This window comes from Pleurodeles waltl, chromosome 2_2 (genome assembly GCF_031143425.1).
Source record: "Pleurodeles waltl isolate 20211129_DDA chromosome 2_2, aPleWal1.hap1.20221129, whole genome shotgun sequence".
Taxonomy (NCBI): Eukaryota; Metazoa; Chordata; class Amphibia; order Caudata; family Salamandridae; genus Pleurodeles; species Pleurodeles waltl.
In genome coordinates, this window is record NC_090439.1 from 718,387,366 (window position 1) to 718,413,266 (window position 25,901).

At 41.9% G+C, this 25,901-nt stretch overlaps 1 protein-coding gene across 1 annotated transcript in view; it reads right to left on the bottom strand.

The window, feature by feature from the left end:
• Positions 1–25,901, bottom strand: part of ARFGEF1 (ARF guanine nucleotide exchange factor 1) — a 961,498-nt gene that overhangs the window by 164,380 nt on the left and 771,217 nt on the right. Inside the window, exon 29 of the mRNA XM_069220293.1 lies at positions 5,734–5,864. Coding sequence (XP_069076394.1) covers positions 5,734–5,864 — 131 coding nt within the window. The remainder of the gene's footprint in view (positions 1–5,733; positions 5,865–25,901) is intronic.

Consider the following 25,901-nt stretch of genomic DNA (forward strand, 5'->3'; position numbering starts at 1 on the left):
CAAGGAAGTCAGGAGGAACACTTATCCAATGCTGCAAAAGCCGGGCAAGGCCATCTGAGGACTAAAGTGACTGACGTCATCGGGGAAAGACCCCAAAAGCCTTTGGCTTTCAATGTCCATAGACTGGAGTTCACAAAGAAGTGTGCCTGGTGCTCCCGGGATTGCAGTCGGACCTGTTGGGCACTTGCACAAGCTTACCATGTAAATACTGTTAGCATTGACTCCTAATGCATGACATGGACTTTGTGACATCAGGACTAGTGTGGGCTGCCTCTGCGCATCACATGCAGTATAGAATGGGTAGTAACCAACCCCACTAGACAGGCCAGAGGGACTCTGGGTTTTCGCTCAGGACGGCGCTGGCACACTGACCTCAAGAGGCCCTTTTTAAAAGGGCCTCTGACCCCAATAGGGGCATAGGTGCTGTGAAACCTTTCTGAAAGACTATTAGGTTAGGCCTAAGCTGTCTGATGCATCTTATAAAGCACCATGAAAAAGATCCAATTTGGAATAGGGAGCTAGTTGCTTAATTGATGGGCCTTGGAGATGCTCTCCTCGATATGAAGCTTCTTGTCTCACTGTAGGAAGCTGGCTCTGTATATACTATCTCAAAGTGAGAGATAGTGTGCACAGAGTCCAGGGGTTCCCCAAGAGGTTTGACAGAGGCAATAATAGATAATACTAATGCTCTATTTGTTGTAGGGTGGTCGAGCAGTTAGGCTTATCAGACTTAACTCCAGGCCAATAGGTTTTTATATATAAAAATATTATTTTCTTAATTTATTTTAGAACCACAAGATTCAAATTGCAGGTAAGTACAATAAATGTAATGTACTTTGCATAGGTATAGCTAGGAATTTGAACCAAAACAGTTTGTCATAAAAGGGCAATAAGCTATTTTAAAAGTGGACACCGTGCAAACTTCAACAGTTCCTGAGGGAGGTAAGTACAGTTAGGTTAATGTGGTAAGTAAAGCACTTACAAGTTCAGTCTCCGGGGTTCAAGTCAACCCCAAACACCCAGCACCAGCAACACAGGGCAGGTCAGGTACAGAGGTCAAAGAGGAGCCCAAATAACATGGGTGCCTACAGAGAAAGGTGGTGCTCCGGTTCTAGTCTGCTGGCAGGTAAGTACCTGCGTCCTTGGAGAGCAGACCAAGGGGGTTTAGTAGGGCACTGTTGGAGGTGCCAAGTAGGCACACAAAATACACCCTCGGCGGCCCGGGGTAACTGGGTGCAGTGGGCAAAAAGGGCATCGGGTTTGCAATAGATTTCAATGGAGGGACCCGGGGGTCACTCAGACGTTGCAGGCAGGGCACAGGGGAGCTTCTTGGGCCAGCCACTGACTGGGCAAGGGATGAGGGCCACCTGCTGGTCACTGCTGTACTGGTGGTCGGTTCTTAACGGGCATGGGGGCTGCGGGTGCAGTGATCATTCCAGATATTGGGTTTCTTCGTCTCGGGCAGTCGTGGACAGGGGGGGTCCTCGGGATTCCCTCTGCAGGCGTCGTCGTGGGGGTTCAGAGAGGTTAGCCCAGGGTGGAAACGTCATCACTCGCCAGGGGATCCTCTCTGGGTCGTTGGCTACTCTGGACACGGGCCAGGGGCGTTGGGTGCAGCGTGGTGGGGACTCACGCTTCTGGAGTGAGGTGAGAGTCCCTTTAAAGATGGTTTCTTCTTGCTTGGCTGGACAGGTCCGCTGTCCACGGGAGTTCTTGATCCTTCTTAGGTGTGGGGCAGTTCTGAGTCAGCAGAGGTTGCTGGTCCCACAGGGTGCATCTCTGGTACAGGTTCTCTGAAGTGGGGGACAGGCCGGTAGGGCTGGTGCCAAAGCAGTTGTCGTCTTCCTCCTTTCCTTCGGGGCTTTTCAGCTAAGCAGTCCTTCTTCTTTGTGGGTCGTCAGGAATCTGATTTCCTGGGTTCAGGGTCGCTCCTAAATACTAAATTTAGGGGGGAGTTAGGGCTGGAGGGCAGGAGCCAATAGCTACTGTCCCTGAAGATGGCTACACCCTCCTTGTACCTCCTCCCTTTGGGGAGGGGGCACATTCCTATTTCTATTGGGCTAAATCCTCCAAAACAAGATGGAGGATTTTCTAAGGAGGGGGTCGCTTCAGCTCTGGTCACCTTAGGGGTGGACCTGGCTGAGGGGGTGACTCCTCCTTGTTTTTCTCATTATCTCCCCAGATTTGCTGCCAAAAGTGGGGGCTGTGTCTGGGGGGCGGGCAACTCCACTAGTTTGAGTGCCCTGGGGTGCTGTAACACCGGCTTTAGCCTTTGAGGCTCACCGCCAGGTGTTACAGTTCCTGCAGGGGGGGGTGTGAAGCACCTCCACCCAGGACAGGCTTTGTTCCTGGTCACAGAGTGTACAAAGGCACTCACACCATGTGGCCAGAAACTGGTCTGGAAGTGGCAGGCCGGCAGAGACTGGTCAGCCTAGCACTAGCAGTTGGGCTGGCATGCAGGGGGTATCTCTAAGATGCCCTCTGTGTGCATTTCTCAATAAATCCCACACTGGCATCAGTGTGGATTTATTGTGCTGAGAAGTTTGATACCAAACTTCCCAGTATTCAGTGGAGCCACTATGGAACTGTGGAGTTTGTGTTTGACAGAATCCCAGACCCTATACTCTATATGGCTACCCTGCACTTACAATGTCTAAGAATTGGCTTAGACACTGTTGAGGCATAGTGCTCGTGCAGCTGTGGTATAGTGCACTTTGCCTTAGGGCTTCAAGGCCTGCTAGAGCGGTGACTTACCTATGTCACAGGCAGTGGGATGTGGGCATGGCACTCTGAGGGGGCGTGCCATGTCGAGGGACGTGTCATGTCGACTTAGTCTTTTTTTCCCCACCAGGAGAATGTGATGTATGTGACACACTGCAGACACTATTGACAATGGGTACAGATGGCTGACAAGTGGCAATACTATATATAAGGCTGCTTACATCTTCCACAAGAGACCTGGGTAGTCTCAGGGGTAATTGAAAGTCTGACATCAACAACAAATTATGTGACAGAGAATGGGAGAGGGCCCACCAGCCTTTACATTAAGGGTATAGCGATATGCTCGCTTCTGCCTACTTTAATACAATTATAAACACAGAACATATCCAACACTATGGAAAATTAGTAAAATGTGGCGAGTGAATGATTATGTCTGCCCAAGGTCTGGGACCCAGAGAAAGGATTCTTCCACATGTTAGCAATTTGTTCGGTTATTGCTGCATATTGGAGTACAGTTACAACTGACCACACTGATATTATGAGAAAGACTGGGCCAATGCACCTAAAAATCTGCTTCTTAGGACTACTGAATAGGTCAAAGAAGCACGAGTTGTGAAACAGATTTTTATATTTAGCACCTCAATACCCTCCAGGGTGACAAGCAGCACTCTAAAAATCCACCTTACATTACTAAGCAAAAAAGTGCAGAAATGGGCAGAGGTGTATGAATGCTGTGATGCTGAGGCTAGCAACGCAGAGGGAGGCATGGAACAGATCACAGGATGTGAGACAATTGGCTGGATGGGATAACACAGTGATCACCAAATTGTATCCTCATCCAGAGGACTCCACTAACTCTTCAAATTCAAGAGCCCAGTCATAATATCATCAAAGGGAGGACGAGAACGCTGTTAGGTTGTTCTGCTGTAAAGGTCTTAGATTGAGAGCCAATTTGATAGCACTGGGCTCTTAAATATTTAAATGAATTTGAAGAGTTAGTGGAGTATATGAAGTGATCTGTCCTTGGACAATAAAGGAAAAAACACTCTCTGGATGAGGATACAATCTGGCGATAATTAACATGAAATGAATGTGTTGGGAGAATATATAACCTGAAGAAGGTGGCAGAAGGACTGTGAAAGGCCACAGAAGCGCGTCTACACAAGCTGGATTGCTGGATCCATTGGAACTGGCCTAAAATAGATTACAAATTGGTTGCACAAATCAATTGGCCTGTGTACACCAAATTTGGGACAGCATGATATAATATACTGGGGAGAATGTCTTTGTTTTGTCTAACAAATGATTTGTTTTAGACTAGATTTTTTCTAGCAGTCCCCTGCTAGGCCTGCCAGAGTTTTTTAAAGAGTTGTTTTACTTTTATGTTTTAGATGGGTTTATTTAATGAATATTTTTTTCAGATATTTCTTTATCAAGATTGATCAATGGAGAGAATGAGTGTCTGAGTAGTGTGTTGAGTGGTGGAGAGTTCTTTGTTCCCCCTAGGGGTTAATTTTCTTAAAACACTGTATTACGGTGCCCTGTCCCCTTGGGGTGATAGGTTAAGTGGGGCCCTCTCTCCCCTTGTTTTGAATGGGATAACAGCAGAAGAGAATGGCATAAATGCCCCTACTCCTACTTTGGTAACATTATAGGGGAGGGAAGAGTGCAAAACAGATAGTGGTGAGGGACTGCTGTTAAACAGGAGAAGGAACAATAAGAGGGATGGATAGGCCCAGGCCTCTGCTGTGGCCTTTTAGATGCAGTCACAGCAGTGGGGCACTTGGGAGTTTTCTCCTTCATCCTCCCACCTACTACATAACCCCTCACCCCACAGTCACTAAACTAGACATCACAAAAGTGCAACTGGTAAATACAAGGCAATAAATTGACTGAAACAAAGAGGTGATCTTTGCAAGTTAAAATGTTGAGGTTTGTTGCAGAGGTCAAATATCACAGATGTAGAGGTATATGGTTGAACAGGATGTAACCAAGATATTTGTGTGAATGGTTGTGCCTCTGCTGTAACTGTTTAGTATCACAAAATGAGAATTAAAATATGTTTTAAGAAAACGGGCATATCTAAATGCAATACTTATGGTGGTCATCAATACATGCATGACTGCATGTGTTTTACTTACGGTATAAATCGCAGGGTATTTCAGAGGGTGTGCATCTACAAAAAACCTAATAAGATGAGTGCTTTCACCAATCTGTACAGAGTAAGAACATCAACCAAAAAGAAGCAAAAACTACTAACTATGTAAACTTGCTAGTGCTGGTTACATGTTGAGGATAACTGTAGTCTAGAGAGAATGTATGTGAATAACGATCTTCGCTTCAATTTGTGGATGTTCCACTTAAGAAAACTGGAAGCCATCCATTGTTGAATCACACACAAGCAGGTTCAACGACGATCAACAATGGTGTCTATGTGTTTATAAAGTCTAACAATAAGGTGTGTATCAGCACTGGAGAATAACCAAAACCCAGCTGATCTAACTAATGCCTCCAGAATGTTTGCACATGAAAGAACTGAAGTCAGGAAAGAAGCCTATGAAACTTCACATGTACACAATTCAGAGCATTCTCTAGGAACTATTTTAGGTGAAGTTTGTCAAGATATGAATTAGAACACACATGACTTCTAATTGTCCCTTGATTCTTGGATGGAACCGTTTACAACCATCTTTGGCCTGGGACTGAACATAGCGGAATGTTTCCTATCTATTCGACATTAAAGTTGCTGTTAACAGATTTGATAACCTTGACATTATTTGATAATGTCTGACAGTAAATGGTTGTCATGTATTGTTACAGATCTTTACTCACTTGGAAGTTAAAAAATAATCAAGTGGTCTCTACATTCCAGAAAACAGTACACAAATGTTAAAAGCATGGTATATATGCTGACAGATAAAACAATCAATTATGCAACAATCAGTAAAGCACTTCGTATACTATAAGTTATAAACATTCTTTTAAATTGTAATTGCAAATTCTGATTGTTACCTGGTTCTTACATCTAATTTGCATCTGTTGATGATGCAGGACAACTCAAAGAGAATTGGAAACCATCCTCTCACCCATACCCTGTCTTCAGGAGCTACATTCATGTCATCACTTGTATATTCCTTGAAGGCCTTTGAGAAAAAAAGGAGAGAATTGTTGTAGAAATTGTGCCAAACATATATGTCAATTGAAGTTCACATGCACTAGACATTAAAGTCAAAAGAATATGGCAACAAGACATCATACAAGCCAAATGTAAGTAAAGTAAAATCATACTTTGGCCACAAACAATAAAGATAGGTAAAGTAAGATTGTGAAATTTTGATATTAGACAGAGTTTTTGATTCCAGTGTACAAACCTCTATCAGCCATGCACTAAGCGTCTTCAAACTGAGAAGCTAAACATTCCACAATTAAAATAGAACACTTAGGTCCTGATTCTAACTTTGGAGGACGGTGTTAAACCGTCCCAAAAGTGGCGGATATACCACCTACCGTATTACGAGTCCATTATATCCTATGGAACTCGTAATACGGTAGGTGGTATATCCGCCACTTTTGGGACGGTTTAACACCGTCCTCCAAAGTTAGAATCAGGCCCTTAATTTCCAATTTTTATCTGTGCAGTTGACCAGCTGGTCACTCTAAATCAAATTTTAAAAAATGGGATGCACAAAAAAATCAGCAAGAGCGTAATACAAAAGTTTGTCAAAAGCCTTCGATTACAGACACAGAATATAAAGCATACCAAACCCATTGATTTGGGTCAAAATGTCCAGGAAATGAAGGGATGAACAGCATGTAGAAAGAGAATATACACTAGAATTAGTGCATCTGCTGGAGAAATGGCTATGGAGCTAAACTCTTTGACCCCTTACGCAGAGGGTGAAGCTTCTGCAGGAGTTGAATTCTGCTCATCGAACAGGGTTAACAAAACAATACCAAGTGATTTGGCCTAAGGCAATAAACAAAATGGATTACTACAGATTATTACAGTTTCTTGCTCACACCCCTTGTATTAGCTTCTTTCAACATGTTTTGGAAGTGTACATCCCTGAGCTATTCAGTTGTGGAAAGAGTCCTATTCCGCTGAAAAATTTTTGATAAATTTTACAACCTGAGCCTACACCATGCCTGGACCGAGCTGGACTTCAGGATGCATTTGTTCTTTAGCACATTTCAGAGTTCACTCCTAGCTGCACTGGGCACATATAAAATTAGAGGATTACTCTTGATAAAAATTCTTACTACAGACAATGCACTATGAACCTTTTTAGTATTGTCTCCTTCCCCTTCCTTTGTTAGCTGATGAATATTCTTCTTCTGCTAATTTTCCTATCTTTGTAGCTTTTTAGCCTCATATGGAAATTGTGTTGTCTGTGGTCCTACCAAAGCTTATTTCTTGACAGATTTCTTAAACAGCAGTTTTCTTGGATTGTATACCTTCCACTTGCTAAATTTTGTTCTCTGTTTTAATACTGAATGCGTTAAGGCAGTTATTGATCAGTGGGTTCCACTGAACCAAAAACATGTGTCTTTCCCTGTGATAAGCCAAAAGAACAAATTATTTACATTTGGTAATGCTCTATCTGGTAGATACTGTAACTAACTGCAGATTCCCTACCTTGTGCATTTACCCCAGGTGCCAGATTTTCTCAGTAACTCCCTCATGAGTCGGTAGGTGGCGTTGTGTGGTGCTGCACAGGTCTGTCACACTGCAGAAGAAATGTCAGGGCACCTACATAGCCAACACCTCCATGTGATGTCAGTTTCTTTCTGATCTCTGTCCACAGAATCAGAGGAACAGCCCCTAGAAATAAGATTGTGCCAGTGTGCAGATCTCTATAGTGGCTTCCTAGTGATATTGGCTGATGGAATCATTGTTTTCATTGTGTTTACGTACAACATTTGATTGCCTTATATGTGACACTGAGTGATTTCTATGGTGAGTGTAGTCAAGCAGTTGTGTTCATTTAATGAGTAGATGTCCCTAGCACTACTCTGTACACATACTGAACATAAGAGCAGCTCAAATAAATTGTGTAGATATGCCTATGATGGGCTAAAATCTACTGAATGTAGTGTGCACTAAATGAGCTCCTGTACATAAATGCAATTCACAAGGCTGTTTTAAAACATGTTCATATTCATTGACACTAATAAGGCACGTTATTTCATGCAGTGACAACGCTATTAACAAGCAGTTAATGCAGACAACTGTAAAGGCGTTGGCATGATAATGATTCGGTTAGACTGCAAAGTCAGAACTTGCAGAAAGCGTAAATCACATAAGAGAAGGTCACTTGGCAATCAAAGCCTCACCTACAAAAACAAACACTGCAACATATATACAGTGTTTCTCCTTCAATGGCACTTCCCACCTGCAGGCAGAGTAATTTCAGATATGTAATTTTTTTTAATGTACTTTCATTGGACCTGCAAACATGAATGTATTCGATTTATTTTGCCACTCATACACTGCAGTCAACATGTGGTAAGCTGCCCCATCTACTTGGCCGCAACACTTTTATAAGCAGCTGCAACATAGTTCTGGAACGCTCCGAGCACTGGTCTGGTGAAAGCGTCTTCTCAGGTGCTTATTTATGAAAGCTAGGCCACGTGTCAGCAGCACGCTTATGGCTGTTTTGACCAATGGAGCTGGCTGCCACTCAGTTTCTGTCTGACAGCTAATTAAGAAGAGTAGGGCCATCCACAACAAGGAAAGGGAAAAAAGGGATGGCCGGCTTAGCTTTCTCTTCATCTTGTTGGTGTGACAAATTACGGATCATGTAGTAATGTAGGAACTTAACTTAAATTGCTTTACCCTAACGCAATATGCGTGACACTTGGTAGGCCTGCTCCCCAGGTGGAGGGCCTGTGGAATAGCTCAGACCAGGAAATCATGCAGGACAGAGTATGCAAAATGCCCTTCCCACAGGACCTGGTTATCCAGGCAGTAGTACTTCGAGAACATGCAGAAGGATGCCCAAGTAGCAACCTGGTAGATGTTCAAGACTAGCAAACACTGCCCAGCGCAATGGTAGAAGGCTTTGCTCTGTGGAATGAGCATGTTGTGCTTTAGGATTGCTGTAATTGAATGAACATGTATCCCTGGGAGGCAGTTTCTAGAACAATCTATAACAGATCTTGATACACAAGACAACCCATCTGGAAACGGTTCTTTTCTGTACAGTTTTCCACTTTTTGCCCCAAAGAACCCCCCAAAGAGCAGATCATCCACCTGATATTCAAAGGTTTGTAATACCAGTTTTTGCATACTTCAACAACTGGTTAATTGATTGCTGAATGTAGCCTCACCACAAGCAGCTGTAAACCACCTCCAGACAACGGCCAACGTGTTGACATTGTTGGGATTGAAGGGGCATTTGTGACAACGTTTTCATATGTAACTTGTCATCATGATGGCCGATTTACAAAAGCTATATACCATTACGTCTGCTAGACCAGTGGTTCCCAACCTGTGGACAGGGGACCTCAGTGAACCGTTCTCAGGGGGTCCATGACTGCTTAGAAAATTAAACATTATTAATAGATTAGGTCCCTAGCTTTCAGTAATGACTCAGTGGTGGGGTCCACGGAGTCCAATAATGATTCAGTGGGGGTCCCTGATTTCTAGTAATGATAAAGTAGGGGGTCCACCAAAGTAAAAATGTTGGGAACGGCTATACTACACCCTTCTAGTTCTGGGGATATATAGGGTTTGTGGGTTTTCTAAGTATTCAAGGTTCCCAGCACCAATAACTGAGCTGCACCTTGCAATGGTTTTTCATTGTGTACTCAGCAATTTATATGGTAAAATATAAATTGTGAAAAATAGTTATCAAGGAAACCTATGTATTTACGAAATGGGCATAAAATATGCAGTTTAGAAGCAGGGATTATTTGCACATCTCTGAATTAGTGGGTTCCCATATTAGCATGTGAATTAGAGGGCATTTCTCAAAATTACTTCTTTCTTACAAATTGTCTTACATTTGGAAGGTGGAAATGGAGAGAAATACAATTGGTAATAACACATGTTCTACTATTCTGTGTTCCCCATAGTCCCACGATAAAATTGGTACTTCACTGTGTGGGTAGGCCTAGTGCCTGGCACAGGAACTGTCCCAAAATGCAACATGGATACATCACATCTTTCTACACAAAACAAACCGTTTTTTGCAAAGTTGGTAGCGGTGATTTTTGGGCCCCAGCTCAGCACGCACTTAGGGAAACCTAGCAAACATGTAGAATTATGAAAACTGGACACCTAAGGGAATCCAGGATGGGGTGACTTGCATGGCTCTTACCAAGTTGTTTTACCCAGAATTATTAGCAAACCTCAGACTTTGACTAAAAACACATTTTCCTCACACTTCTGTGATAGAAAATTCTGGACTATGCAGGGAGCCACAAACTTCCTTCCACCAAGCATTCTCCCAAGTCTTCTGATAAAAGTGGTGCCTCACTTGACTGGGTAGGACTAGTGCCTGCAACAGGAAATGGCTTAAAATGCAACATGGATACATAAAATGTTTCTACGCAGAACTGACCCCTTTTTTTGCAAAGTGGATAGCTGTGGTTTTTGGGCCCAAGCTCAACTGACACCAAGGGAAACCTAGCAAACCTGTAAATTTTTGAAAACCTAGACACCTAGGGCAATGTAGGATGGGGTGACTTGGGTGGCTCTTACCAGGTCCTTTTACCCAGAATCCTTTGCAAACCTCAATCGTTGACTAAAAATACACATTATGTGGTAGGAATTTTGTGAACTCCTGGGGATTCCAGAAGTTTCCATCAGAGAACTGTGCGGAAAATGTGTGCTTTTAGTCAGTGGTTGAGGTTTGCAGAGCAGTATGGGTAAGAAAACGGTGTGTGATGCATGTAAACACACCATCCTACACTCCCCAGATGTCTAGTTTTCAGAATTGTCTGGGTGTAGTAGGTCTTTCTAGGTGGCAGCCTACCCAAGCCCAAAAAGTGCAGCTTTACATCATTGCAAGTAGGATGATACAGAGAGTTAGCCAAACTCTCCTGGCCCATTTGTTAAAACATGAGATGCTTTAGTCCGTAGTAGAGCAGAAAGTCTGTTGAGATTTTAGGGGTGAGGGTGAGGCTTGAAGTTAGGCTGGGAAAGACCCACACCGTTATTTTATTAAAAATATATACTGCTGCCTTACAGTGGGATATCTGTCTCTCATCCCTGTGAGGCACATCAGGGGTAATTACCTTGTCTCTGCCCTCATGGCAGAAAGAATGTTTCCCCATGTTTCTCTCTTTTTGGAGGGGTTTGGGGGGGGGGGGGTTGGGGTGGAGGTATGGCCATGCTGGGCAGCTTCCACCCCTACAATAAAAAACAAATAATAATCCCTGGTGTCTAGTGTGTTTTCAACCTCAGTCCTGACCCCCCAACACACCCCCTGACGGTTGGTAGATGGGAGCAGAAAGACTACAACATTTACTTTTTTAGGGGTTGCTCCCCTTTCTCTGGTGTCTAGTGGGCAGATTTCTACTTGGGGATAACCCTATTGCAGTGATCCCCAAGCTCTGAGCCATCCTCAGCACGGAGCAGGTTAACCTCATTGTGATGATTGAACTACCCCGCTTTCTGGTGAAGAGTATTGGAGGAAAAATGCAGGGTCTTCTGGAGCAGGTCTATGCCTCCTCACCTATCTGGCAGTTGGGTAGATAAGATCTTGGTTTGCCCAGTTGCCCAGCAGTGTGTTGGTAAGGCCCTCACTGAATGGCAGGAGAGGTTGCTCTAATGTATGTCCTAGCTGTAGGATCTCATTGAGAAAATTGGTTTTAACTTCAGCAGTTGGCAGTGTTAGGTCAAGGACTTCTGCTGCTCTTCTAATGACCACTGCGAAAGAGACAGACTCTTCTGTAGCTGGTCCTAGTGTGGGTGAATATGGCACTATCAGGAGCGGTATTACGCCTATTGGCTTCCTGTAAGTCTAAAAAAAGTATGTTCCTAGTCCTAAACCTGGCTGTCATCATTATGGTCGGGATGTCAAAGTGTTGAGGAAGCGTCTCTGAACTGGGGGTTGGGCAGGAACATGAGGTGGGTGTTAGCTATGTGACGCTATGTAGAGGCCCTTTTGTCACTTCCAGGGCATGATGGCTCTGACGTGGAGCCGCATGACGCCACCTACTGGCAAGTGAGGGAATTACTGAGAAAATTGTCCAGTGCCTGGGGGAAATTGACATGGTAAGGAATCTGTAGTTAGAAGTATCCATCAGAAGAACAAGTTACTCACCTTCAGTAACACTCTTTCTGGTGGATACTGTATCTAGGCCTATATTCCTCACTTTATAATAGTCTCCAGGAGCTAGACTGGATCCAGATGTTATTTACCAGGGGAATCCTCATAAAAGCCATAAGCACAGACTAATCCTGCCCACCTTCGTGGATCCTGGAGCACTTTTAAAACTATACATTTACGTATATCTAACTTTGTTCAACAGTACACTTCATATATATTGGCTGAAATTTCCCAAAATACATTTAATACTAATTAAAAATAGCCAATTTCATAAAATGTAGCAGCTGACAGAGAAGTGACCATAGACAGTCTGGCACAAACCTTTTTCAAAAGGAAAATGATAGGGACTATGTGACATTGTTAGACAACAAGCTGCAATGCAAAGCTTAGGAGAGAAATAATTTCACTGTGCCTTTAAGAACCTCACAATACCCCAGGGGGGACAGGTAGGTCAGGTAATTTTTACATAAATCAGAGGATCCTGGGTGGAAACTGGTAAAAGCTATATTACTTATTGTCCAGAGAGGCAGGAGGATTGCTTGTGACTTTGATGAGGATACCCCTGGAAGAGAACTAGGATTACAGGTGAGTAACTTTTCTTACTCTTCCAGGGGATCCTCATCAATAGTCATACTGAATGGAAGAGTAAGCCCATCCCATAAATAAGTGGACAGGAAACAGAAAACAGCTCTAGCGATCACCCAAAAAGGTTCCTCAAAGGAGCCTTTCCTACTTGAGTATCTGCGTTCGAGTCTTAATCCAGACAATAGTGTTTGTTGAAAGTATGAGCAGATTTCCAAGTAGCAGCCTTACTGATTTCTGAAATGGGAATATTTTTAGGAAGAGTTATAGTAGTAGTAGCAGCTTTTCCCTACGCAGAATATGCTTTAGGTCTACCAGGTAGGTGCTTTGTAGCTAAGTGGTAAGAAAGTAGTATACAGGAAACTATCCATCTCAAAATAGACTGCTTTTATGAAAGTAAGCCTGTTCTTACTGGACTTTTAACTTATGGAAAGACGATTTGATTGCCTTACTTTTAGTTTTAACTGGACAGAATTTCAGAACTCTTTTTATGTCTAGAGCATGCAGAGATCGCTCTTCTGAAGTTGTAGGATTAGGACAGAGTTTAGGCAAAGAGATGGTTTGGTTATTGTAAAAATCTGAAACCAACTTAGGAAGAAAGCTCATTGTTTTCAGGTGGTGGCAAACTATGGTCAGAATCGGAGCTAAAACTTCGACTTAGATTTGGACTTACTAGATGACTTATTATACTTCTTCTTCAACTTTGATTTGGACTTACCAAATGACTTTGACTGCAAGGAAGATCTGTAGTGGGAATGGCCTCAAGAGCGCAAGCTAGTCTGCATCCTTGACACGAAGTGGGAAAGGAACTTATGTGGATTCGCACTCAAATGCATGGAAAGAAAGGAACAGATGTCAATGAGAAGGGGTGGCATTAATATATATGGCCCTGCTCTGTCACTTCCCAGGCAGAACAAGGCTTACATGGAGCCCTCAAAAACTTTTGGTTTGTTCTTGTGAGAGGACTGGCAATGATCCTAGGTCGGTGTTGCATGGTGCTGCCTGTGTCTTCCAGACCTGTTTATCAAACAAGAGTACTTCTCTTAAATGATGCCGAAATAGCTTATAACCTCTAGCAAGATCCCCCTCCTGCTCGAAGCTAAACCACAGCTGTTTTCATTTTCTGGCTCTCCCATTACTTCTACAAAATGTTCTTGCATTCTGATGCCTCTGATAAAAAGAATAACTGAGAACTTAAACTATAATACAGGCTTGCAGCAGGGTAAACTTGTTAGTTGAAAAGCCATACCCAATGTTTTCAGGCTTTAGTGTATTTGCCAAGCTGCTTCAGTTAGCCTCAGGTCTTACCACCTCCAATGAGGAGTTCAGATAGCAATTAATGTGTTGTAGGCTCTTACAATATTTCCTACAATACAACCCAATGATCAGCTCTAAACATCCTCACAGGGGGCTCCTTCTGAACCACTTGTTTGAGCTAGTGATTTCTTTTTTGCTGTCCCACCACCTATTCCCCACTCCCAGGTCTAATGAAAAGGGATCAAGTTACATCTGGCTGCCTTATAAGCGATTAAATCGAGATGCATATTGTTTTGGAAGTTTACCCAGTGCTAGTTTGTTCAGTACTGAGTTCATAAAAATAATTAACACAATTTAGTTTGACAGCTGATAAAATCCACTGGGGGTACTCTATCTTCTCTCAATTGTGAATCCTTCTGAGACTTAGACACTGAAGAGTAACTTGTTCTAATGAAAAGGTTAAGGGAGCAGGGCATTCATAGGATTACACAACAGAGCTATCATAATATATCTATGTCCAGATCAGCGGTATGTACCTTTATCCCATTAGTGAATCATCCACAAATAGTTCTCAAAATGAACCTCTGTTTGCAAACATCAAAGTCACTATGGAAGTAATGATTTTAATGTTAACCACCATCAGTTTCTGATGCAGCTGGTTGGTGATGCTGTGTAGTAATTTTAATGATATGCAGCGCCACCCATCTAGTAAGCAATGTCTTCCAAGAGCACAATATTTCCGCTGCAATAATTGTAGTCATAGAGATGAAAAAAGAGCAACAAAAGTGCAAGCTTGGGGAGTAAAGTGAGACTATTTGGCAGTGGTAGAGTTTTAAATGTTGTAATGTCTGCCAGACACTGAAATATTGAGCCCACAAACATTAAACTGACTAAACCACAGCTGTCTGATTACTTACTTTATTGTGTCTTCCTCACCATATTTCTTTCTCTCTGAGGGTGAACCCTCAGCCAGAAGATGGACAACTTTGCCCTCTAAAACAAAGTAAGATTATTCCCCCTAGACCTGAAATAAACATTTTTAATATGTTAGCTCAAACCCTTTTTCCATAAGAAGACAAAAAACAAATCCGCTATTTAACTTAAGTAACCTGGGAAATGAGTGGTAACAGAGTGGGACAAGAACACGGATGAGGAAATAGGCTGCCTGAAGAGGAAGACTTGGATTTTGACTAATGAAGATTGCTGATGAGAAATCAGCCATTTCTGCCATGCCTCATCACAGTCTTTACTCTGCTAGTATGTACCACAGACCTCGGATAGCTGCCATTCAGTCAATAATAAACCGAAGCAAGGCACTGGGGACTTAAATTGCACAACTACACACCATACTTCAGAGGGCTACTACATCAAGTAGAAGAGGACTGTGGCAGCGCTCCATGCAACCTGAATTGATGTTCAAACCTTTGCCCCAAGAAGTTCCAAAAACGGGTACACAGGCCAAAGAAAGAATCCCTACAGAGGGGAGTCTCATACAAGATGAGGGAGGGCAAGGTTATTACAAAGCCATACAGTGTTAGGCTGACAACTTGAGCCAGGGAGATCTGAGCCAAACACTGAAGGTGAATGTACTGAGACATCAGGGAAACAGTCCCTAAGGTCCATCAAACAAGCAGAAACATCGTCCCGAGCAGCTCTGAAACCAAGCTGCACAGGACTGCCACTCCTGGGACACCCAGGAGACAATATCCAGCCCAGCAGGCATGCAGGAACTCTTTACCACCATCAGGTCATAGGCTCCTGGAAGAAAGGCTGCTAACATAAGCAATCCTGGTAATCTAGGCACAAAACCCCAAAACAAGATCATCAGTATCTCCAGGCAGGGTAAAAGAATAAGAGAGATAACAAGACAGACTGTCAGGCAACCAGTATAAAGTGATGATTGACTTCTGCATTCAACCAAATACTCAAAGGAATTCAACGACAGGTTATTGGCAAATGCAACTTTTGGTATGAACTGAGGACCAAATAAGAAAAAAGGCAAGTAAGACTTCAAGAAAGCAACATAGATAGGAACCTGAGTAATATCATGAGAAAATTGAGAAAGCCACATAGGCAAAGACCACCTCAGGGCAATTCTAGCTAAACAGGTCAGCAGGAGCTTGAGAACACAGATGAAGCCAGAACAGACTGCCCTGCAGATGAAAGACCAAGCCCCAGAAGAGATATGACATATAGTTGCACTGCACAAGGCACTTGGCCTTCTGAACCACAGAAACACACCTGGGTTGAAGGTCAGGTGATAACGTTCAGCCAGGAGGCTGTATTGCTTATGAGCTTCTGCTTCTCCAAAATTTGAGCAATTTGTTCTTCAAAACAGTGCCTCTAGGCATTACACTGGAAAGCGGACTATGCCTGAAATTCCCTTGGGCACAGAACTCAAAGAATATGCATGTAACAAACAGAAATGAGAAACATGACAGTAACACTCCCAAATAAAGGTGACTGTCAGCAAAAACTGGATTAAGGCTAAAGGACTTTGACTCGTTTATGAGTAGAGTTACTGAAATGAAGGGATGAATATGTGCCATAGAAGGTGAAGTACATACACTGAAACAAAACGTTCATACAATCACTGAGGTGCTCAAGACAGTAAGTTATACATTGAAGATCAGTAGGGGAATAACATTCCCCATGTACCTGGAAGGGGAACATATGTGGACACACAGGTTTTCTTACATGAAGCAACAACTCCACAGTGTTAACCTTTTTTCTGTCCACTGGAGCCATTATGGAATTCATTCGCATGATTCTGGCACTATGCTTGGAACATTTGGGAAACGTAATTCTCCATCGACTCACTGCAAGCAGCTGGCTTTTTATCCCACCTTTGCCCTTTAATCGTTATGAATATCATCTTCTGCACTTCATTGCTGACTGATATTCCAGAGGTGAACCCTTTAAGACTGAAGTACACTGACTGAGATAGTTTAGAGTCAGTCATACCTCTATCATGAGGCTCCTCACTCAAACCTATATTGAGGCAGAAGGCACAGGGGAGCAAAATCTAATTTCCTTTCCTACATTTAAAATGCCTGAGTCCAGACACTACAGCGCTAGTTAACTATTATGCACATGCATGGTGACAATGATGCTTGGTTAGCTGTTTTGGAAATATTTTTTTCAGATTTGTGGCAGGTAATGGAGGACTTCCAAACTTCTTGATTTATGCTCAGCTGTATGCATTACAAAGCTGCTTATCCAGTTACTGGAACTAGGAAAAGGGGGCAGATCGATGACACTGCTGGACTTCTGCAAGAGAGGCCTGGAATAGCTTTCTGGGCAATAGAACATTTTGGTCTCTGTGTTTAGTTCAATAATGTGTTATGTTTTGCTATGTTGACGTTTAGAGTCCATATTTAACCACTCAGGGCTGAATAAGGTTTGGAGTATTAATTTTACCCTGGAGGTTTACTGCAATAGTTATATTTGGGGAAAATATCAGACACAAAGTGGAGGTCAAATCAATTTCAGAATAGCAGCATGTAAAATGAGTCAATGATGAAGACTCATTGTTTAATATGACTGAGGAACACTTGCGCGCATTATTTAATAACTGCATTAAGATGTAGATGATCCTTGTCTAACTAAATACAAACGGGCCCTATAGGAGACATACATACTGAGGGATGCTCATAGTAAGTTGCCCTTATAATTTTTAGATCTTGATACACCATAGGGTGTACTGGGAGCTAATATTATTGCAAACATATCTAGATTTCAAACACACTGTGTTGGCCACTATATATCTCTGAAGGGTGTGTTGTCATGGCATAATATGCAGGAATGCAATATTTTTGGTTTGAATCACGATAAACATATTTTTTTCCATAGATCTTTCATTTTGTGATTGATCAATCAGACATGCAACATCCTTGGGACTGGTTTTAAGACAACGTGAGATCTGAATCTGGATTACTGCCTATATGAAATCCTAAGGTCTTGTAGATGTACAACTCAGCATAACATACCAATAATTCTTGGCATCCACAGAAATATTACATGAGATGCACTATTTTTTAACCACAAGCTTTTTGATCACTTGACCAAAATTTTGCACTCGGCCTTTGGAGAAAGGGTACAGGTGAGAATTAGTTGGTGCTTTAAATCTAAGGCCTCAATAAACACTTTGTTTGCAGCATCCCTCAGCAGGAGACTGCCCAGTTCTTCTGAAAATCCCAACCTCCATTCAAGCTATTTCACCGTATTGCAGAAATGTATTTTGGAAACACAGCCAAATTAACATTTAAAAAAAGTCTTCCTCTGAAATGAAACTCATGCAATGGCTAGGTGCTAGCTTGGGACACACTCAAGATATATACTTGTGGTATAGGCATATCCCTGGAGGGAGGCATGCTGAAGACGTATGAGGATAGGGATAACATGGAGCTTACTGCTCACCTTGAACAGCAATAGACAGTCATGCATGACTCTTGCATAGAAAGGAGACAAGGGCAAATAAATCACTCTTTCGTTATGTATCAGACAGGGAAGTAAATTGTATGTCGAAAAATGCTGTTGCTCATAATTACACATAGGAAAACAGACCTGAAATGGAACTAGCATGAGGTACCCAATAAAGTAGGGCCACAACCTACACTGCAGATAACTGCAGATGATGGGGTGAGATAATGGGACAATGTCTCCACAAACACAGTCTTCTGGTAATTTTATAACCAGGTGTAAAGACAAGCTACCCCAATCAATGAAGATTAGGTCCTAAGAAATACCAAAATTAAAATTATTTAGGTTAGATGTGGATACAGGGTTCCAGTTGGGCTCTCTATTACTGACGCAAGACATAATAACAGCCACAATGCCCAGATGGCCTGAGTATGGAGTTCAGCACGGCACATGTAGCAATGCTCACATCCAAAAGGTTTATACAGAGATTATTGAGCATAAGTATGGCTAGGTCCAGAGTGTTGCACAAACCCAGTACGCCTCATAAAAGATGTGGTTCCCAGGAAATGTAGATAATAAATTATTAGCTAGGGTAAATCCTGCTGGCTTACACCGCTCATCACTAAACTGTCCCATCCATACAAGGTGGATCTATCTCAGGAAGAACTACAAGGTGCAATATGTGGAGGCTGTATAATGTGTTACATAATTGTAAAAGCCTAATAGGAGCAACAGTGTCCATGCTAGGTGTGGAAAAGGTCCTTGACCATATGTTCTAGTTTTATATGAAATGTGGGTCCTGAGCAGTAACTGAGAGATACAACTGACCTTGTCTAAAATATCACTTCTCCCACCCTGTAATGTTGTAGAAGTGTAACCAGTCGAAGTTTTCACTCTCCCTTTGCAGTGGAACACTTGGCAGCTTAGCTCCAGGTGAACATGAAGAAGAAGAGCATTGTTTAGCAAGGAACAGTGTGTTGTTTCACTATATGCACATGATATGTTACTGTACACTAACCAGTCAAACAATAATCTACTGCTAGATCTGAACACTGTAGGCTTCTCTGGTGAAGTCTCAGGTCTCAATTAATTGGTGAAATTAAGAGGTATTCCTAGAAGATCAGACACATGATAAATTAGCTGGGCTACCATTTAGGTGACCAATATACAAAGGTAAATAATTAGGCATTATTATAAATAAATCTATAGTTCATAATATTGCATGCTGTTGTGACAACATCCGCGAAGACTCTGAAGGGAAGGTAGAGAGGTGGGTAAAACATCTGCTTATCTGCAACATGCAGTACCATGCCCTGATGCTAATATGCAAATCCCACGTGTCTTAGTTGACAAATTAATTGATTCGGAAGTGGGGAAGTTGACCACTATCAGCTTAAAGGTAAACAAGCGTTATAGCCACACAATGCACTTTAGCAAGCAGAAGCAATACTATTGAACAGAAATAGAATTCTAAATAATATTCTGTGTTAATGGTGGTAAGCATACCCAAAATAGAAGTTATCTTTGTCAGTAACAAACAGATTAGATAAGTATGCCCAAACCTGAAAGGAAATGTCCTCCAGATGAACACATAGAAAGTACCACTGAGTCACCTGACGTCGCTGTGCTGTCATACATCCTAACTGCTGGTGGAGCCAGGACATTAATTACAAACCTATATGCAATGCTGCATGAGAATATTATTTTCCTACCCTCAAGTAACCACACTTAAAGGAAATGTAGACATGGCCAGGTATCTGTCAGAGGATAGTTTCAATAAAGCGAGTTCACACAAAGAGGGGCTTTCTCAGTGAATATAGGGATCCAACTTAAACGGTAAAAAAATGTATCCATTGGCAATGGTACACCTTACACGATTAAGACGTTTTATCAAAATTGTACCTTAAATGCCCAAATAGCACTTGCATTGATACTGAATTACTCCATCTTGAATGGGAATATCCAGAGATGATGAAATATTGGCAAAGGGTTATTCATTAGACCATTCTGATTCTGGGACTTTTCAATGTGAAACCAGACGCAGCGCTGTTGATACAATTAGAAAAGTTTAAAATCGCACAGTAGAAGTTTCATAATCGTAGGAAAATTCTGTGCTCAGAAAAAGATATCCGTGCTTTGGACGCACAAAACGCAGCCAATCTGTCTACAACATGTCAGGAAACCATAAGCAACAGCTGCGTGAAATAAGGAAGACAGTGAGGACTAACATATCACAAAAAGAAAACATGGATTTGATCCTTTTTGGCATTATAATTAGGCTACTGAACCCGCAAATACTCCACTCCACAACCTACCAATTTTGAGTGCAAGGTTTTGTTTTGTCTTTTGCTGGAAAAGAGTAATAGCTCTTTAAACATGCCGTTTTGTGATGTCCTGCTGTTATGTAGTTTTGCGCTTGCGTGCTAATGTTACATTGTTACATGCACTTAATGATGTGTTACTCACTGAACCACACCTAACCAAGGCAGTAACCTCTTTCAGACTAGGGACACCACAGGAGCCTCAAAAGAGGTACTAAGTGAATCATGGAGGATAATCTACAGCTGTGGAAAGAAACAGGCCTGCGAAGCATACAGTGATCACAACACCAAAGAGACCAGATCCCTCTTCCTCAAAGCCTAAGCCCAACAGAAGAATCAAGAGTCCTCAAGACCCCCCAAGACCCATACAATGGTTCTGGCAAACCAAAACCCGAAACAAGGAGTCCCGCAACAAGAAATCGTCTGTGGCCACATGATGGCTGGAATGACACACAACTACCCATGCACATATGCACCACCTGAAGCATGTAAGACAACTACCAAGAAGTTCAAAGGCAGAGAGAACCCACCTGGAGTAGTGCAGCAAGAGACCATCAAAAGTATGTATGCACCAAGGCCACCTAATCACCACACAAAACAGCATGCCTACCTAGAGCTGCTGAACGCTGTAGTAGCTAAGATAGCCTGTTCACAAGGAATCAGTACATAGAGGCTGCACAAATGCCAGCAGAAGGTGATGAGGACAGGACTATGGAGCAAGAAGGCCTCACAGCTCTTAAAATGATGAACTAGGAGAGAAGCGGAGGAGCAGTCAGCTAAGGAACCGCCTACTAAGAAAGAAGATATACCCCACAAAACAAGCAAAGGGTGTGAATTTTCCAAAAGAAGAAACGCTTATCCAACCTGCACTTAGGGACAGCTACTGCATGGATAGACGTGATACTGCCTAGTCCTCTGTCCCCAGAAATATCAAAGCATGGCTTGTAAGTCACCAGCAAAAAAACACAGTGGTCTCCTAGCACATCAAAACAGTATATTAGTACAAGCAAAAACCCAGAAGTAGTCCTGGAAGCTCCTGCAAATTCCTGTGAATGCCACTACCTAGAGACCTTGATGCAAGGTCAAAACATTTGGGCTGACCATTCTTCAGACCAAGAAGCCAAGAGTGACTCCAAGATCATTAACCTTAATGCACCTTCCTGATGAAGTTCTAAACTGGCTTGTTGCACAGAGAACAAGGCAAGTCTCTGGGAACTAAGTTTGTCCATATATGCCCTGTTGTACATAGCTTATGAAGTCACCTGGAAAAATAATTCGACTTGCACCAACTGGAATCCAATACATTACAAGACAAACTGTAATGCCAGCATGAGTGTGTAAGTAGAAGCTTCAAAAATGTAAAAACCCAACCACATTTGGATTCAGAAGACAAGTCTGAGAAGATACAGTGGGATCTGGAATCATGGCAATAGGGCTAAGAAACAGCAGTGAACATGTGCATACCACAAGTAGAGCACAACTCAGTCCCACTATCCAAGACTTGGAATGGCATGAGTTGAGGACCTGTTTTAACATGTCTACTGGCACACTGGTGTTTTATTTCACTACACTAAGAAAGTGCAACTACTGAAATTACTTCTGTATTAAAGAATTACAAATCTAATCTCAAGCAAACAAATATTCAATCAATGCTCTCTCCTAATGGAGAAATGGAACACCTGTAACTTTTTGCTTTCCTGTTATGCTACTCTTGCCATGATACACAAACAGCAGATAGGAATGTTACACATCATATGCACCAATACACTATCATCTATTTCTCACCAAAAATGATCTGCGCCATCAGACTGGCCTAACATAATGTAAATGAATTATTATATTCTTTGACGAATTAATCCCTTTATCATAATTAAGACCTGACCATGTGTAAGACCTAAAATTAGATATCTGTATACACTGCATGTGTGGTATAAATGTAGCAATCACCTAAATAACATAACACATAGAACTTCAACTTTTCAAGAAGTGAAACCTAGCAAACTGGATGCAATCACTTTAATCGAAACTCATCACCAAATTTACCGAATGCCTTCTCCTAATTACTCACTGAAAACCGTTCCTCTATCCAGACACGTCTGACCTCTCTTCCTCTTTTAGGTGTCTACCCTACCATGGCTCCATGTGCAAAGACAATTTGCTACATCTTAGTAGAGAGCTGCTCTCTAAATCAATACATCGATAAGCAAACCAAGTCGACATCCTTTCACCTCCAATTAATCAGAAGCTTAAAACTGACCATCCCTTCTACACACTTCAGATCCACAGTACTCACCCTAGTTCCCAAACATCCAGATGGTGAAAGTGCCATTCCTGAAGGGCTTTCAAAATCTACCATTGTTCTCCTTTAAGCCACAATTAATGCTTTTATGCAGCAGCTTTACTAGTTATCACAGTAAATAAATCTGATAACATCTCCCCATCTTAAAATGTCTTTACTGGTTACCTCTTGAATCAAGAGATGAGTTCAATATTGAATGCAGTAACTCGTGTCGTTTGTTGTTAGTTTTTAGTCCATATAAATATCTTGATCATGAAAAGATAAACCGTCAAAGTTCAAATCACACTGTCAAGAAAAAGATCCAATCACATAGCGAACAAATATATAACGTCTCAGTTCTTCTGTATGGTGCAGCCAGTTTGTAGTTTATTCGTTTCAAGCACAATTCTTATTCTTCTGTGTACGTAGATGTCAGATTTCACTTGTACCTCAGCCAACACGTGTTTTGTCTTGGGGAATTACCCAACGACTTCCTCAGGGCTGGAATTTCATTAAACAAAAGGCCTTGATATAAATGATCGAACATATAACTACAGCTAACATATACCCTTCACCACAATATCTTGGGAATGGAGACCAGTTATAGTGAATCACCTCATAATACATGATTCAGAAATTAAAAACAGATACTTGTTATCACTTTCATGATCCCTAATATCTCCAGTAGAGTGACATGCCATAATTTAAATAATTCATGGTGCAGCCTAAAAATTGAATACCTATATTGTGCAATACACAAAACCTATCACGTGAAAGGTACAATGAACCATGCACACATATGTGCAACAGAACCCAGTAAAAACACCTACAAGACTACTCTTGAACTCTACCTGATATAGTATCTGTTCTTAAATATGTTCAATAAGTACAAACGCCCCATTAGACGAGCTCCAACGTAAACCCTCGCACCATATTAGCTGTCAAAATCAGGCCAAGAATAATAATTTGTTCCGGCATTCGGTACGATAATGGTTAAATCAGTTACGTGAAAATGACAAAAAGATCCCTCATGGCGCAATGGCGTCTACCGTCGTACTAACACTAAAACATAGTGATTAGTGGGCAAAAGTTAGTACTGTTTACTTAAATATAAACAAAAAGAACGGGGTATAACTGTAAATCAGTGGGCAATTATCATGTACAGAACAGCTCACAAAATTAATTCTGGCATTCAGTACGGTAATGGTTAAATCAGTTAAGTAATGGTTAAATTAGTTAAGTGAAAATGGCAAAAAAAGATCCCTCATGGCGCAACGGCGTTTACCGTTGTACTAACACTAAAAGATAGTGATTAGTGGGCAAAAGTTAATGCTGATAGCTTAAATATAAACGAAATGAACGGGGTATAACCGTAAATCAGTGGCCAATTATAATGTATAGAACAGCTCACCTGTTGCCGCGAATATCGGTTGCGAGTGTGCTGACATTTAATACTGGAAATGCCTCCTCTTATAAAGCCGGGGGAGGTAAAGGAAGGACTCAAGATTTTAATCCAGTTTTATAAAAGTATCTGCTATTTTTCCAAAATGAGGGGAGGGCCAATTTACAGCACTGAAAATGTTTGGGATGCATAAAAACAGGTTTCTGGTAATAAAATGTTTATCTACAAAATTTCTTTAAAAAAAACAAATTAAACATTTACTTACCAAGAACTAAGATATATTTTTTTTTCCTTTTTTTTTTTTTTTTCCGTCCTCATAATGATAAAGAGAGAAAAATCCCACCTTGCTAAGTGAGGGTCATCAACCGGTGTCTTGTAAGGCGATCCAATATAATCAGATCCAACCTGAGCAAACGCAGCCATTCACCTCTCCTTGCCGGTATCAAAACTCGTGACCTGCAAGACCATCAACCAGCAGCCAGCCACGAGAGAAGGGCGGGGCAAGGAAGTGGACAGAAGGAGGTGGTAATAATCATTGCACTATACGTCTGAGGTAACAGTTTGCACAAAGTTCTCCCAAATGACCCAACATTCATCTCTGTTGCCCAACGGGCCCATACGTTCCAAATCACAAAAATAATTAAACAGATACAAACCAGTCACGTATGTTCGGAGATGTGGATTTAACCCAATGTAAACATATTTGTCTTCTAGCCAACAGCATCAGTAAAAACATCATACCCTTATGTGATCTAGACAACTTTGAGGTACCCAAAGAAACCCAAAAAAACACTAATGCTGGAGTAACTTCCACCTCCGTGCAAATAACCTGTTTAAGAAAGCCATTAATCGAGGACCAAAAAGAGAAGAGGTTAGAGCAACTTCAAAACATGTGTATGTCGTCTGCATTAGGCACCTCACAATGTGGGTACTTCTTTTCTACCTTCCTCAGAGCAGTTAACCTCTGGGGTGACCAGTAAACCTTGTGTGTTGTATACAGATCATTCTTCTGCAGGGCAACTGATCTAGTAACCGGCCACAGCATAGAAAATGAAGACTCCCAAATCTGCACTATATCTGGGGCAGGCAAGACACTACCCCACTTCTTCTCTGGGAGGAAGGCCTCTGAGTCCGAGGCTTCAAGCAACGCCCGATACCAAACAGAAATCCCTTTATGAACCAGACCTGTTAACAGCCTCTCCTCCCAGTAGTTATTAGTGCCCCCCCCCCTCACCCCTCTTGAAGGGAAGCCGTCCAACTCAGTAACTGCAAGTATTTAATCTTGGAAAGCCTATAATCTGTTACCTCCTGGAGCCTAAACCAGTATAGCAGCCTAGACGCCTCCATAATTTATCCCCATCTCATTATACCCTTCAATGGAAGAGCCAATTTATTTAAAAGGAATTCAGGAGTGCCAGGCGATTCCCAAATCGGGGCCCAAAAACTGTAATAATGAATACCTAGTGCTTGCCGAAACAGCCACCAGACTCTAGCAGCATCTTTGAGAAGTTTCAAACTATTTTTTTTTTTTAAATTTGGGATGACCAAACTAATACAAGAAGAAACTACCAGCAGCTGAAAGCTCTTGAGTCAATGCAGCCCACAAAAAAGTGTATTCAGAACTGTCACGAAGTAAAGAC